The sequence below is a fragment of the Mastigoproctus giganteus genome, chromosome 8 (assembly GCF_048544385.1).
Source record: "Mastigoproctus giganteus isolate SK-2022 chromosome 8, ASM4854438v1, whole genome shotgun sequence".
Taxonomy (NCBI): domain Eukaryota; kingdom Metazoa; phylum Arthropoda; class Arachnida; order Uropygi; family Thelyphonidae; genus Mastigoproctus; species Mastigoproctus giganteus.
This window is the reverse complement of record NC_143582.1, coordinates 49,414,457-49,427,400: the sequence shown is the minus strand read 5'-3', so window position 1 is coordinate 49,427,400 and position 12,944 is coordinate 49,414,457. Positions and strand designations below refer to the sequence as shown.

At 32.3% G+C, this 12,944-nt stretch overlaps 1 protein-coding gene across 2 annotated transcripts in view; it reads right to left on the bottom strand.

The window, feature by feature from the left end:
- LOC150081525 (proteasomal ATPase-associated factor 1-like) overlaps positions 1–12,944 on the bottom strand; it is a 131,965-nt gene that overhangs the window by 76,470 nt on the left and 42,551 nt on the right. For both annotated transcript variants that reach the window (XM_090379359.1, XM_090379358.1), the window contains exons 5-6: positions 12,092–12,187; positions 3,396–3,546 (exon numbers count right to left, since the gene is read on the bottom strand). In XM_090379359.1, the coding sequence (XP_090235485.1) occupies positions 3,396–3,546; positions 12,092–12,187 (247 nt within the window). The remainder of the gene's footprint in view (positions 1–3,395; positions 3,547–12,091; positions 12,188–12,944) is intronic.

Here is a 12,944-nt window from a genome sequence, read left to right as displayed (position 1 = left end):
ATGACACTCTTCCATTGACGGAAAATCCTATACATAGTTTTGCTGATAATAGCACATTGCATTTCATCTTTCAGTTTGAGAAACCTTGTCCTGCACAAACAGCTTCAACTTCTTGAATATCCACTACCAATTCCCTAAATGCTGATCTCCAGATAATTCTCCAGTGGGGCAAAGATAACTTGGTTGATTTCAATACTTCTAAACTGAGTCCTGTCTTAAAACTTTCAAAAAGAATTCTTCTGCTCCTATGCTTATCTTTGATGACAATCAGATTTCTAGACAAGATCATATATCTCTATTGAGGATTACCCTGACCTCTAATCTCTCCTGGCATAAGCACATTACAAATATTGCTTCATCTGCATCTAAAAAACTAGGTTTCTCTTTTGCTCTTGGTGTTACTTTTGTTCCAAACAGCTGTTCACACTCTGTACAAATCATAAATCCACCCTATCATGGAATATTGTTCCCACATCTGGGGTGGTGCTCCCAAACCTCTTTAAGGCTTCTAGATTCCATTCAAAAGAGGACAGTTAGGTTAATTAATGACCCAGCTCTAACAAAATCTCTCCTTTCTGTCTCATAGATGTTCTGTTCCTCCTGCATGCCTTTTCTATAGATATTTCTGTGGGCACTGTTCTGAATTGGCTTCTATAATTCCCACTCTCTCTTCCAAACCAGTCAGCATCCTTTAGATTTCCAACTTCAAACTCACAGAACCAACTTTTCTTCTTTCTGATTTATTCCTTCAACTTCCGTTTTCTGGAACAACCTCCTTTTATACATATTTCTTGAATATTACAATCTACAGAAATTCAAATCTAATGTCAAAAATTATCTTCTTTCATCTTCTCAACCTTCAATCCATTCATAATACTAAGTTTTATAGGTTCTAATACCTCTCGTGCTTGGGGTTTTCATAAAAAAAAAAAAAAAGTACTGTAGAGATTTCTTTTTACTTCAAGTCTTATAATCATGGTGACCATGAAATAGAAGTTTCATCAGATGTTTCATTCATCAGAGGTTCACATTTGGTGTGAACCTCTGATGAATAATGTCGAATTTTACAATATGTATATTTGGAATGTCATATTTGTATATATGTATGTTGAATTTTCAAAGAACATGAGATTTTGCTTTGTGTCACTACCAATATTTGGTTGATCATAACTTTCTTGTACAAAGCACTTCCAGTCTCCAGCAAATTAATGTGCCCATCAGACAATTTTCTGTGGTGGAAACTATTTATACATTGTTCATAAGTTTCACTGTGTTTGCATTTGATGTATTCTTTATATATAATGCAATAACCTGGGTCTTCTGTTGAGGTGTACCTATGTTCTAAACTGTGGGACTACTATTCAATGAGATGTAAAATGTTATTAATGATTAAAGTTGTTACCTTCATTTTGGAACACCAAAACACTCTGTAAAACTCTGCTATTTCATTCATGGTTCCAAATGACGAAAGAGCTGAAGAATATAAGCATTTACCACAAAAAACTTTCAAACTAACAAAGAAGAAACTCCAAGATTTCTGGAGAAGAAAAAAAAAGAAAAGAAAAAAAAAAAGTAAGTGCAGCAGCATGGATTTTTATTTCTCTAATATTATTATAAATGCATATTTTATTTGAAAATATCACATCCATAATCACAAACTTCACTTTGGGTTTAATATATAGTGATACAGTTTTCTACGAGCATGCTACTGTCTAATGCAGTGGTTTTCAACCGGGGTGCCCCAACAACATTCTTGGGGTGCCGTGTAATTTGGGTTTAAGTTACATAAAAAAAGTTATTATTATTTTTTTAAATCTGTATATTTATTTCATTATAAAAAGGTGTACGGTATCCGTTGTACCATATCTTTTTAATTTTGTGGTGATCTATAATTGACCTTTATTTAGTACCTCTATATAAAAGAATAAAATTATTATATAGGTATATATTAAAAGGTCGAAAACCACTGTGTTAGGTATTTCTTTTGGCCTAGGGGTGCCGTGAAAAGATTACTGGGGCACTAAGGGCGCCGTGCACTAAGAAAGCTTGGGAACCTCTGGTCTAATAAAATCATGGAGTTCACAAGAGTTTATAAAGGTGAGTCAAATCAAAATGAGATTTTGTTTTTTAATCAACAATTGGTATATTAAAAAAAAAAAAAAAAAAATTCATATTTCAGACACTTATCTCATATGTTCACCGATTTCTTTATATACTGTTTAAAAAATAAGTCAATTAGTTTCTATTGCCACCATTATTTGATAGGTTCCTTCATTTTTCATCTGTGTGGAATTGACAACATGCAGTTTTCCTAATCATTCATTGATCATTCAGCAATTTTCCAAAAAACTCAAAAATTACAGATGAAGTCATAGGTAGATCTATAGTTGATATCCCATTCAACATCATGCAACTGTTATATACTGATCTTCCATGACAACACTGTCTACCAAGACATCATTTCTTGTGTGAAACTGTAAGCTTGTCCTGTGCAAGGGTTCATTTTTCAGCATTTTTTCCCTCCTTACTCACTGATGATTTCACTATTTGTGGATATGACGTATAGTTGTAGCCATATGCATTTTTCATATGCTATTGAATTTCTGCTGTATAGAGGTTCTCTATAAACTGAATAACACTGTAGTACATTAGTTTGTACACACCTGTGCCTGCGAGGGCCATGTTTTCTCTGCTGCACTCAACAGACATACAAGACAGTCAATGTCCCCTACTGTTTCCATGGGAGCACATAATTTAAATTTACACAACCAATGTCTCATTTCCATTTGACTTGCCTCATTTTGGTTTCATTTAGTGTGGTTAAAAAATTAGTTGCATGCCCTTTGTGATGTCAAAATATCAAAAAAGAAACAGATCATGACAAAATATGTAATTTTTCTTAATTTTTATTTTTGCAATTCTGTATTGGTATGATTATAATTAAACAAACATTATGAATGTACTCAAAAATAAGATAAGTGAATTCAAGGAATTAGTACACTAATTTACATATTCATCAAGAATTAAAACAAGTAAATGTCACTACTTAAATATTACACTACGTACAAATTAAATTTGTATTCTCTATATATCTATATGTTGGCTATTACTTACATCAAATGTGCAACTGAAATGCTAGAAAGCACTTCATGAAGTTATTACAAAAATAAAGGTAACAGGCCAACTAAGAAATCATAATGAAAAAGAGTTATCAGAACTGTTAGCAAGTAGAACAATCAAAAATCAACTACATTAAAAAAACACCCAGACATAGAACTATGAGTTAAATTTTTGTAATAAATCATGCAGAAAATAACACACAAGTAATAAGTGTAAAACTGATAAATTTTCTAAATGCTGTATATAATCAAAACATGGTTTTTATAAAATATTACCTGCAGTATGACCTTTTAAGGTAACTGGACAATCTCCAGTTTCGGCTGACCAAATTTTTAACTGCATATCTGCACCACCAGACAGTACAACAATACCAGATGGAAAAAAACGACAAGAATACACATCCCATACATGTCCTTCCAGCTGCCTCTAAATGATTAATTAGTGGTGTAATTAGTTTTAATGTAACATCTGTCTTTAAAAATGTTGAAATTTATAACCACAAAATATGAGGGGCGATTGAAAAAGAAAGAAAAATATTCTATTTAAGTACGGCTGTAAGTTACAGATTATTTTAATCAATGTAACTTCATTAAAATGCACTGAGAATCAAAGAGAAAATGAAGATTTCAGTAGTACAATATTAAAAAAATCTATACAAGAAAAAAATGACATCCCTTTATTCTAATATGAAATGTGGAAACAAAAGTTATAAAAAACTAAGTTTGATATGAGGATGGGATAATGTTTGGACTCAGATTTTGGTTTATGTTTTTTCCATAACTACAGCCATGCACTTTAAATATTATGGCAGCACAATTAATACCATCCTGATTATTTCAAGACAAACTTTTTTTTTTTTTTTTTTTTTTGGGAAACTTCAATTATGCATAAATGTTCAGCAAATTTTCCAGTTTATCAGTCTACTGTCATTGTGATGTTTGGAAAGGAAAGTTTCCAAATGTGATTCATTTGGAAAGGAAAGTATAGGATCAGGTTTTAAGTTGGTTCATCTGTAAATTTCCCTTAATCTATTTGCTTGGCTGAGGACAGATGTAAAAAATCATTTTTTTTAAAAGTTCACCGCTGCTCAACAGTAGTTTTTTAATGGAAAATATAAAAATTTGTCCTCTGTTCTAATCTGTAAAAGTATTGAAATCCTAACTGTTAACTAATAACTGAATACACCACCTAAAATGCATCCTAAAAGAAAGGTGGCATTCCCTTTCTTTTAAGATGAACAGCACCACTATAACTGCTTTTATTTCTCATGCAGCTCCTTGTAGTATTACTGGGTATTTCTTTACCTAGGAATGGCTGAAGTAAATGCATTACAATAGCACTACTTATATCTAAATTTGCATTTACTGATACTTCAGTTGTGGATCCAGTGTAAACTATTAGGTCAAGGATATATATACCGTCTTCACATCACATAAAACACTGTTTTTCAACATATCCATGTTGTTTTGTGCAAATGTATTGTTTTAAGCCAAGTTATCCTTTGAACAGAAGAAGGCTTTCATCAATGCACAAGTTTTCAAATGGATAAAAAGTGCTCCAAAGTTTTTTTTCATAGAATAATCAGCTCAGATCTTAGTTTGCGAATATAATTGCCTTTCCTTGTAAATCATTACAACTAAAATATAGTATGCTGGGTAAGGAGAAGAATCTACCTCTTGCCATAATCTCAGCAAAATCTAACATTTCAAAAGTCAGTTACCAGCATTCTTTTAGTAACAGTTTCTTAACACATCATAAGCATAAGAACAGCTGTAAATATTTATTATAATTTCATATTAAATTTTTGAAACTAATGTTTCTTTTTACTGTCCTAGTAGGTGCAAAATTTCAGTCACATTTGCAATTATGCTAATGTTTGTCTTTTCAACTACTAATTTTGCAGTTTCTGTAAACATTTTCCAAAAAAATGTTGGCAACTTTGAGATCACTACAGTTGTCAAGAAACACTGCTTTCCTAATTCCTGAATTAGTCATCACACTAATATATTTTAGGAATGAATTCATCCCTACACCATTTCATTTCATTTGTTTTCAGCTGCTGCTTCTTTGTAAGCAGTGATCTTCCTGTCAGAATCTGAACTTATCTCAACATATTTGAGTGCCTCATTGGAGTTCCCAGCAGTAGTCCTTGCTGTCCTCCACTAGACAACATACTACTGGAAACTGAATACTTCCAACTACCAGTGGATCTTCAGCTGAATCCCTATTTCATTAAATGAAACATTTTCAGAATCCTCAACACCAGATTTATGATTTTCATATATGTCTTGATACTGTCACACAATGAAACATTTTAGCAGAAATAAAACTGCACCTTGCCTGAGCTACCATTGTCAATTATTTACATGTTGCTTCATTATAAAAAGTAATGACCCCGGGAATAGAAAATTTGAGGTTTCCTTGTCATGATCTTATTCTTCATCGCAAAAAAAAAAAAAAACTTGAAGCCATAGCCCTGATGTAAGAAACTGTCAGCCAAATTCATTTTAAAATGTTGTCTAAAGGTAAAGCACTTTATAATAAGAATGGTGGTAGTATTATTGCAGCCTCGTGTAAAATGTATCAGGGTCTCATCAGCCAAATTCATTTTAAAACGTTGTCTAAAGGTAAAGCACTTTATAATAAGAATTATTGCAGCCTCATGTGTAAAATGCCCCAGGGTCTCCTTATTTACATGTTGCTTCATTATAAAAAGTAATGACCCCGGGAATAGAAAATTTGAGGTTTCCTTGTCATGATCTTATTCTTCATCGCAAAAAAAAACAAAACTTGAAGCCATAGCCCTGACGTAAGAAACTGTCAGCCAAATTCATTTTAAAATGTTGTCTAAAGGTAAAGCACTTTATAATAAGAATGGTGGTAGTATTATTGCAGCCTCATGTGTAAAATGTCTCAGGGTCTCATCAGCCAAGTTCATTTTAAAACGTTGTCTAAAGGTAAAGCACTTTATAATAAGAATTATTGCAGCCTCATGTGTAAAATGTCTCAGGGTCTCCTTGTCTGAGAAGAAACTTATTAAATATCAAAAGGTTTTGAAGAGGACTACCTAACTTCTAAGTCTGTATGTGGTTATCCATCAGCAGAATCACAGGAAGTGATTCAAAGAATCGAATGTAACAACAAACTCAATCAATTTATTGATATTGTCTGGTGTTTGCCAAACTTCTTATATGACTGGTATTCCCAGGAGAATGGTATGTAAAGCCCTTAAAGGTAGGTCCTCCACCTGTTTCTCTATAAAATCTATCTGCATATTGGACCACATGACTATCAAAGCTGTTGTCATTTCACCTAGTGTATGCTTAACAAGGTTGCACAGGATCCAGAACGGTTATTTAACATCCTATGGACAGATAAAGCACAATTCATTTTGATGGATCTGTGACAGGCACAAAGCATCAAATTTTAGCTCGTGAAAATCCTTGTATGCATAATGAAGAATCGTTCCACCCATTAAAGGTTACAGTATAATGCAGATTTACGGCACACAGTATTATTGGTCCTCGTTTCTTTGAAAACATTAGCAACTGAGGGAATTTTGAGACAACATGTACAATTAGCAGCACACAATATCTTAGCCTATTATGAACAAAAATATCCCCGAGATTAACGAATGAGGTTATTTGGAAGCATACTCTTCATTGCTTATTAGAAAATAATGGTGGACATGGAGATTTGATTACCAATAAAGACTGGTAAAAAAGTTACCTTTGTATTATTTTTTTTAAATTAATCACTTTGTGTGATCTCTGATGGTCAAATTTCAAACTTTTATGAGTTAACAAAAAACAAACACATATGACTTAGTTTAAGTTATTAATTTTTAAAAGTGGGAAAAGACTTATAACCAACCTGTAATATCCTGCAGCAATCTTTGTGTGTTATACAACACATGAAGATTGCTGCTGTCTGTAATAAGTAATACTTCAGAGTTTCTAATAGCCACCAAGCAGTTAAAATAACCAAATTTAAAGAAAATTATGAAACTGCAAAATAAAAACCCATTATATACTAACAAGAGCCAGTACTCAACTCAGGAAAGCATAGTGGCATGGGATTCTGCAAAAATAAGCTGCAACTTCTGCCCAAAATAACACTAAGAAACCCAATCTTTCCCCATTGTAAGCAAACATGAACATTCTGTGTTTTTTTTTTTTTTTTTTTTCTCTTTTTATGGTGCTTGCTTATGCAGGATAATTTCCTAGCATTATTTCAAGCATTAGCTGCTGCTCTTCCCTGAATGAGTGCTGGCTTTTGCCTGTTAATTATAGTTTTCATTTTTTATTTTGCAGTTCACAGTTTTCTTTAAATTTAAATTACATTATTTTAACTGCTTGGCTGCAGGTAATAGTCAGTACCTCTCCAGTACAGTCAGTCCTCGTATAGCAAGATAGTTGTGTTCCCAGAAACCCTCGTGCAATGCAAAATCGTGCAATATAAACAACAGGCCCTATGGGAAAAATAGAGTTAGGTGCCGGCCACCCAAGACTGAACACACATTTGTAACCAAAACATTACCAAACACAATAAATAATCGTAATAAAATACTTACGTATTTTATTACGACTATTACGTAATAAAATATTGCTAATGCTTTTGCTTTTATCATAAGCAAACTTGTTCAATTCCTACTATTAGTTCACACTCTCCCTATATATATTTATATATCTTGTTCAAATTTTCAATCGTTAATAAAATACTTTTTATTCATCCACTCAAGTTCAAATAAATTTTTTTAAACTTGTAGTGGATGACACTTGATGTTAATACAGTTTGTTAATACCGGGGAAACCCCGGAGGCCAGTGTGATTTTGGTCATAAACCATAGTATGAGGCCACTATAAATTTTCCCGGGTAAGAATTTTTGACCCAGTCCGCCTCTGTTTATCGATATTGCTTTTCTTTTTCTCTCTGAATCTGCTGTGTCTTCACCAGGACGCTTCCTTTTCAAACATTTTAAGCATTTTACTCATTTTTAGGGAATAAAGCACAATTACAAAACGAGGAGGCACACATGATACACATAAACAAAGCTGCGCTCGTGTGGCAACTGAATAAACAACACCGTAAAAGCAGAGATACGCTATTAACACCTCACATTTTACTAAAGCACATTTCTGGGGGTTACTACCATAAAACAATAAAAACAATTTCCAGTTGCGTTTCTGCTAGTGGAATCTGTTATAAACTGGTAGTAAACTCGATCTAATTGCATTTGCGATTATACCGATAGCTGGAATTGTGTTGGTTTTTACGTTAAAATATGTTTCCCCTTCACTGATATAAAACACATAAATATATTTTCAGAATCTTCTCTTCATTCCTATCGTGTTGCGTTCAGTTGGGGTGATTCCACGTTCGACTGCCATTTCTTGTAAACACAAAGGCGAATTGTGCATAAGCAAATTCAGTTCGTGTTATATAAGATATCGTTCCCCTATTTATAAATCGTGTATGATCGAATTTGTGTAATGTAAACACGTGTTATATGAGGACTGACTGTATCATTTATTGCAGTTAGGAGAAGTCTTTGCACATGTTATATGCGTTATATAAATGCGTTTTAATTGAGACATCATTAGTTGAGCATTTTATGCTAACCTCTGTTATTCCTTCACTTTTTTGGATTACCAATTACCATCTTAGGATTTTGTAAAAACATTTCACAATAAAATAAATAATTTTTTTTTTATATATACAAAATACCTTTATTTGTAAAATAATAAGAGAAGTTTACCTCAATATAAGAAATCATACTATCAAATGCAAAATACTTGGAATTATCTATGACTACTTGAAGGTCATAGGAGTTTTCCTATGACCTTCAAAGCATTAGAAGATAATAAGTCAGCTTATATGAAGTGCTTGCTTTTTGAATAGGATAGTCATGTTAAATATTCCCACCACACTTTTCAAGATACAACTTTATCAAAATTTCATTCCTTGATATGACATGTTTAACATTACTTATTACTTGAATTAGAAACATCCAATGATCACACTCTGTTTCAAACTGGGAATGACAATTCAAAGAAGGAGCAGCTAGCTAATGATTTACGTCAAGCTTATAAAGAAATATGACATATTTTTTTGGAATTCATTTTATTTGCTTTAACGTGAAAAATTTCCTCCTAACCTATGTGATATTAGTGATAAAAATGAGGAAAGGTTTCACCTGGTTGCTGCTGTTACTGAAAATATCAGGATAATGACACATAAAAGAGAAAACCATCTGTTGAAATTCTGAGTCAATCAGTTGCATTACTGTTCATGTTTTCTATGTTATATTCTATTTTATCCCTTTATAATTGTGGAATATCACTACACAATATTAATATATTAAACAATATTTTAATAACATATATATAATACAGGTGACCCCCGTTTAACGCTAATAATTTGTTCCCAAAAAACAGAGCGCTAAGTGAATCAGTGCCAAGCGAGCGGCGCATTTCCGTAAAGTAACATATGTATTTATGAGTCACAGTCTATGCCATAGGATATTTCCTAATCAATAATAAACGGTAGTGAACAGACGCACAAATGTCAGTCAAAATATTTAATATTAAAAATTTGTACATATAAAACACTCTCCATTACATACGTATATAATTATGTGGTAAGTAACTACATTACGTATCAAAATTAAACTGCCAATTAAAATCAGGAATTCATTAATCCAATGGCCCTGGGCTGCTGAGTTTTCGTAACTTTGGTCAATTTTGGGTTGTACTTTAGCTGTCTTCCTAGTAAACTAAAAGGGGTTTTACTTTAAAATCTCCGCAGCATTACCACCCAAAAATAAAGTCAACTGATCCTTCCCGCTTTGGAGCCTGGCATGTTTTTTTTCTTCTTTTGATAAAAAACTTCTTTTAAGCATTTGTTTCCAAAAAAGTCCTGTTTCATCTATGTTAAAAACTTGTTGAGAAGTTTAACACCACTCTTTAATAATTTTTAGAAGTTCTTCTTTGAAAGGCTTCTTCTTGATCTCCACTTGCAGCTTCTCCCTGGATTTTAAATTTATCTTACCAGCCCTTACTAGCTTTAAATGATTCCATATTTTTTTTTTTTTTTTTTAAAAGGTGAGCTTTCTTCAGATCATCATATAGGTTTTTTTCTTTAATAATATTTAACTTAATGGAATTTTGCATTGGATATTATCTTCAATAAAATTATTTAGAAGTCTCTCCATTTCAATTATAATTGCCGGCCTAGTTGCTTGCAGTGGAACAGCTGTCTTTCATGCTGCTAAAATTAATTCGTTATTTTTTATAATTGTTCTTACAGTTGAACTTGCCAGTCCTAAATTATTGCACACATCCACTTGTCATTGAACGGAATAGATTTGCTTCAAAATGCATAATTTAATTTTCAAATTCAGTATTTTTCTTACCTTAGTAGGCTTCATACCACATCCAGACATTGTTCCTTTTTAATTCTTATCCGCCATTATTAATCTTCGAAAATGTAACTGCGTTGCATTAATTATGATACAATGTTCGAGTAAACTGTCTGTTACAGACGATGTCTAACACTGTACCGAGTGATGACTAGACTTTGGATAAATGCAATATTATGCAAATATTACAAGCAATATACTTGATCATTTTTTAAAATGCTGATCTTGGAACTATGTAACAAGTCATCATAGTGCAATTAAATTAACATGAGAAACTTTGCTATTCATTTTAAAGCTATCGACTACATCAGATGAAATGTTTTCATTAAACATGCCAAAAATTCAATCTGTACGCTGGTAAAAGAGCATTATAGTGAGTTGTAACGGTGTTAGAGTGAGATATGGGTTATAATATAAGAACAGCATTATAGCGAATCAGCATAGAGTGAATCGCGTTATAACCAGGGCCTGCTGTATATATATAAAACATATAACATAATTTAATCCTTTAATAACCTATAAAAATATATTAACACAATATTAAGGAACAAAATAATGTGTTATTAAGACACAATATTAATATCCACAGTTATTCAAGGGAAAAATATTTTCCTTTATTTTTCAGAAAATATACATGACATGCAAAAACTGGTAATTGCAATGCTAATACAGTAGACTTTCAAAATAACGGCACATTCGGATTCAAGATGCTGTTATTTCGATTTTTCCATTCAATGTATTTAATGCAGAAATAATGAGGCCAAATAAGAAATAGAGAGATTAAGAATGCAATTTTATTAACTGCACATAAAAAAACAAACATGCTGACGATCCAATGTTATATTCTGCCATTAATATACTTCTGCTTACATCCCATTCTATTTTCTTTATTATATCAAGTCTGTGCAGGTAGCACAATGGCATCGTCACCCTCTTCCCCACACTGGGTGGAAAAGGCCCAGGTTTGAATCCCATCAATGACACAAGGAACTTTTATAGGCTTTTTTCACTCTGTGGCTGAGTTAGTGGGTCTCAGGCTTAGATAAGCAAGGTTTTCCCCCCCAGAAATTGGGATTTTTCATCTAGCAAAACAGAGAGGCAAATTGAGCAGAGAACACATGCAGTTTACAGACAAAATACACATGGGTATATGAATTGACATTCTGGGTGACCCTAACGTAATAGTTTGGATTATATTAAGTTTATCACTAAGCTTTAATGTTTTTGTTCTTTTTTTTCTCTGTATGAGGTTTATTAGCTTTACGAGCCATAGTGAGGGGTTTTTAATTTAAAATAAATGTAAAACAGCAGTATAATCCATGATATCAGTACAGAATTCATTTTGAAAATGCAAACGTAAACAAATACAGTAATCACGTGACTTGCGTTTTCTTTTTTTCAGCACTGCAGGACATCTGTGCTGTATGTATACATCTGATCTCAATGTGCCATTATTTCAAATGTGCTATTAGTTGGGGTGCCGTTATTTTGACAGTCTATTGTAATGCCAACAAGGACATAAAAAAAAAAAAAAAAAAACTGACAGCATACCCTGATTTCTCCAGTGTTGGTATCCCATATACATAACTTATTTTGTGAACATACAGATACACCAAGACCACCAGGTGTAACATCTAAACTAACCACCTGTAAATATAAGTTATATTTTTAAGGTTAACATACTAATAATTTTGTTAATTACTTTAATTAATAAATAGGAGAAAAACATTATGACAAAAATTAAATGTATCTAACTGAGGTATAAATTGAAGTATTGGAAATATGAATTTATATATATAAATTTTAAATAATATGAAGTAATATAAAATAATAATAAAAATATACATATAAATTGGTAATATTTTATTATTAACCCTGTCAGGAGTGCTGATCTACAGTTTTATGCTCTAGGGAGTATGTACATGGTCCATGTTTCTGAAGATCATTTCAAATGCAGGTCAAATAAGTGTCCTTTTACATATGAATTGTCTTGAAATTTTTCAAGTACTTGCTACCTCCTCTTCTTATCTGTATTTCTCATTAATAGACAATGGAACAAAAATACTTTTGAAAATTGGGCAAGGACACACACACACACACACACACACACACACACACACACACACACACACACACACACACACACACACACACACACACACACACACACACACACACACACACACACACGTTCGCCATTATCGTCTGATTTTGGTGAAGCAAAATTCTCTAGAAATCAGAAGTTAATGAAATAAAATTACACAGATATTATAGAGGATATTACTTCGCTTCAAACAAAAATAAATAAAATAAAGACAAGTTTTTTTTTAATGATTTTTTGGATGTTTTATGGGTCAATTTTTAACAATTTTACATTGATGACGGGCAATCAAGTCAAAATTAA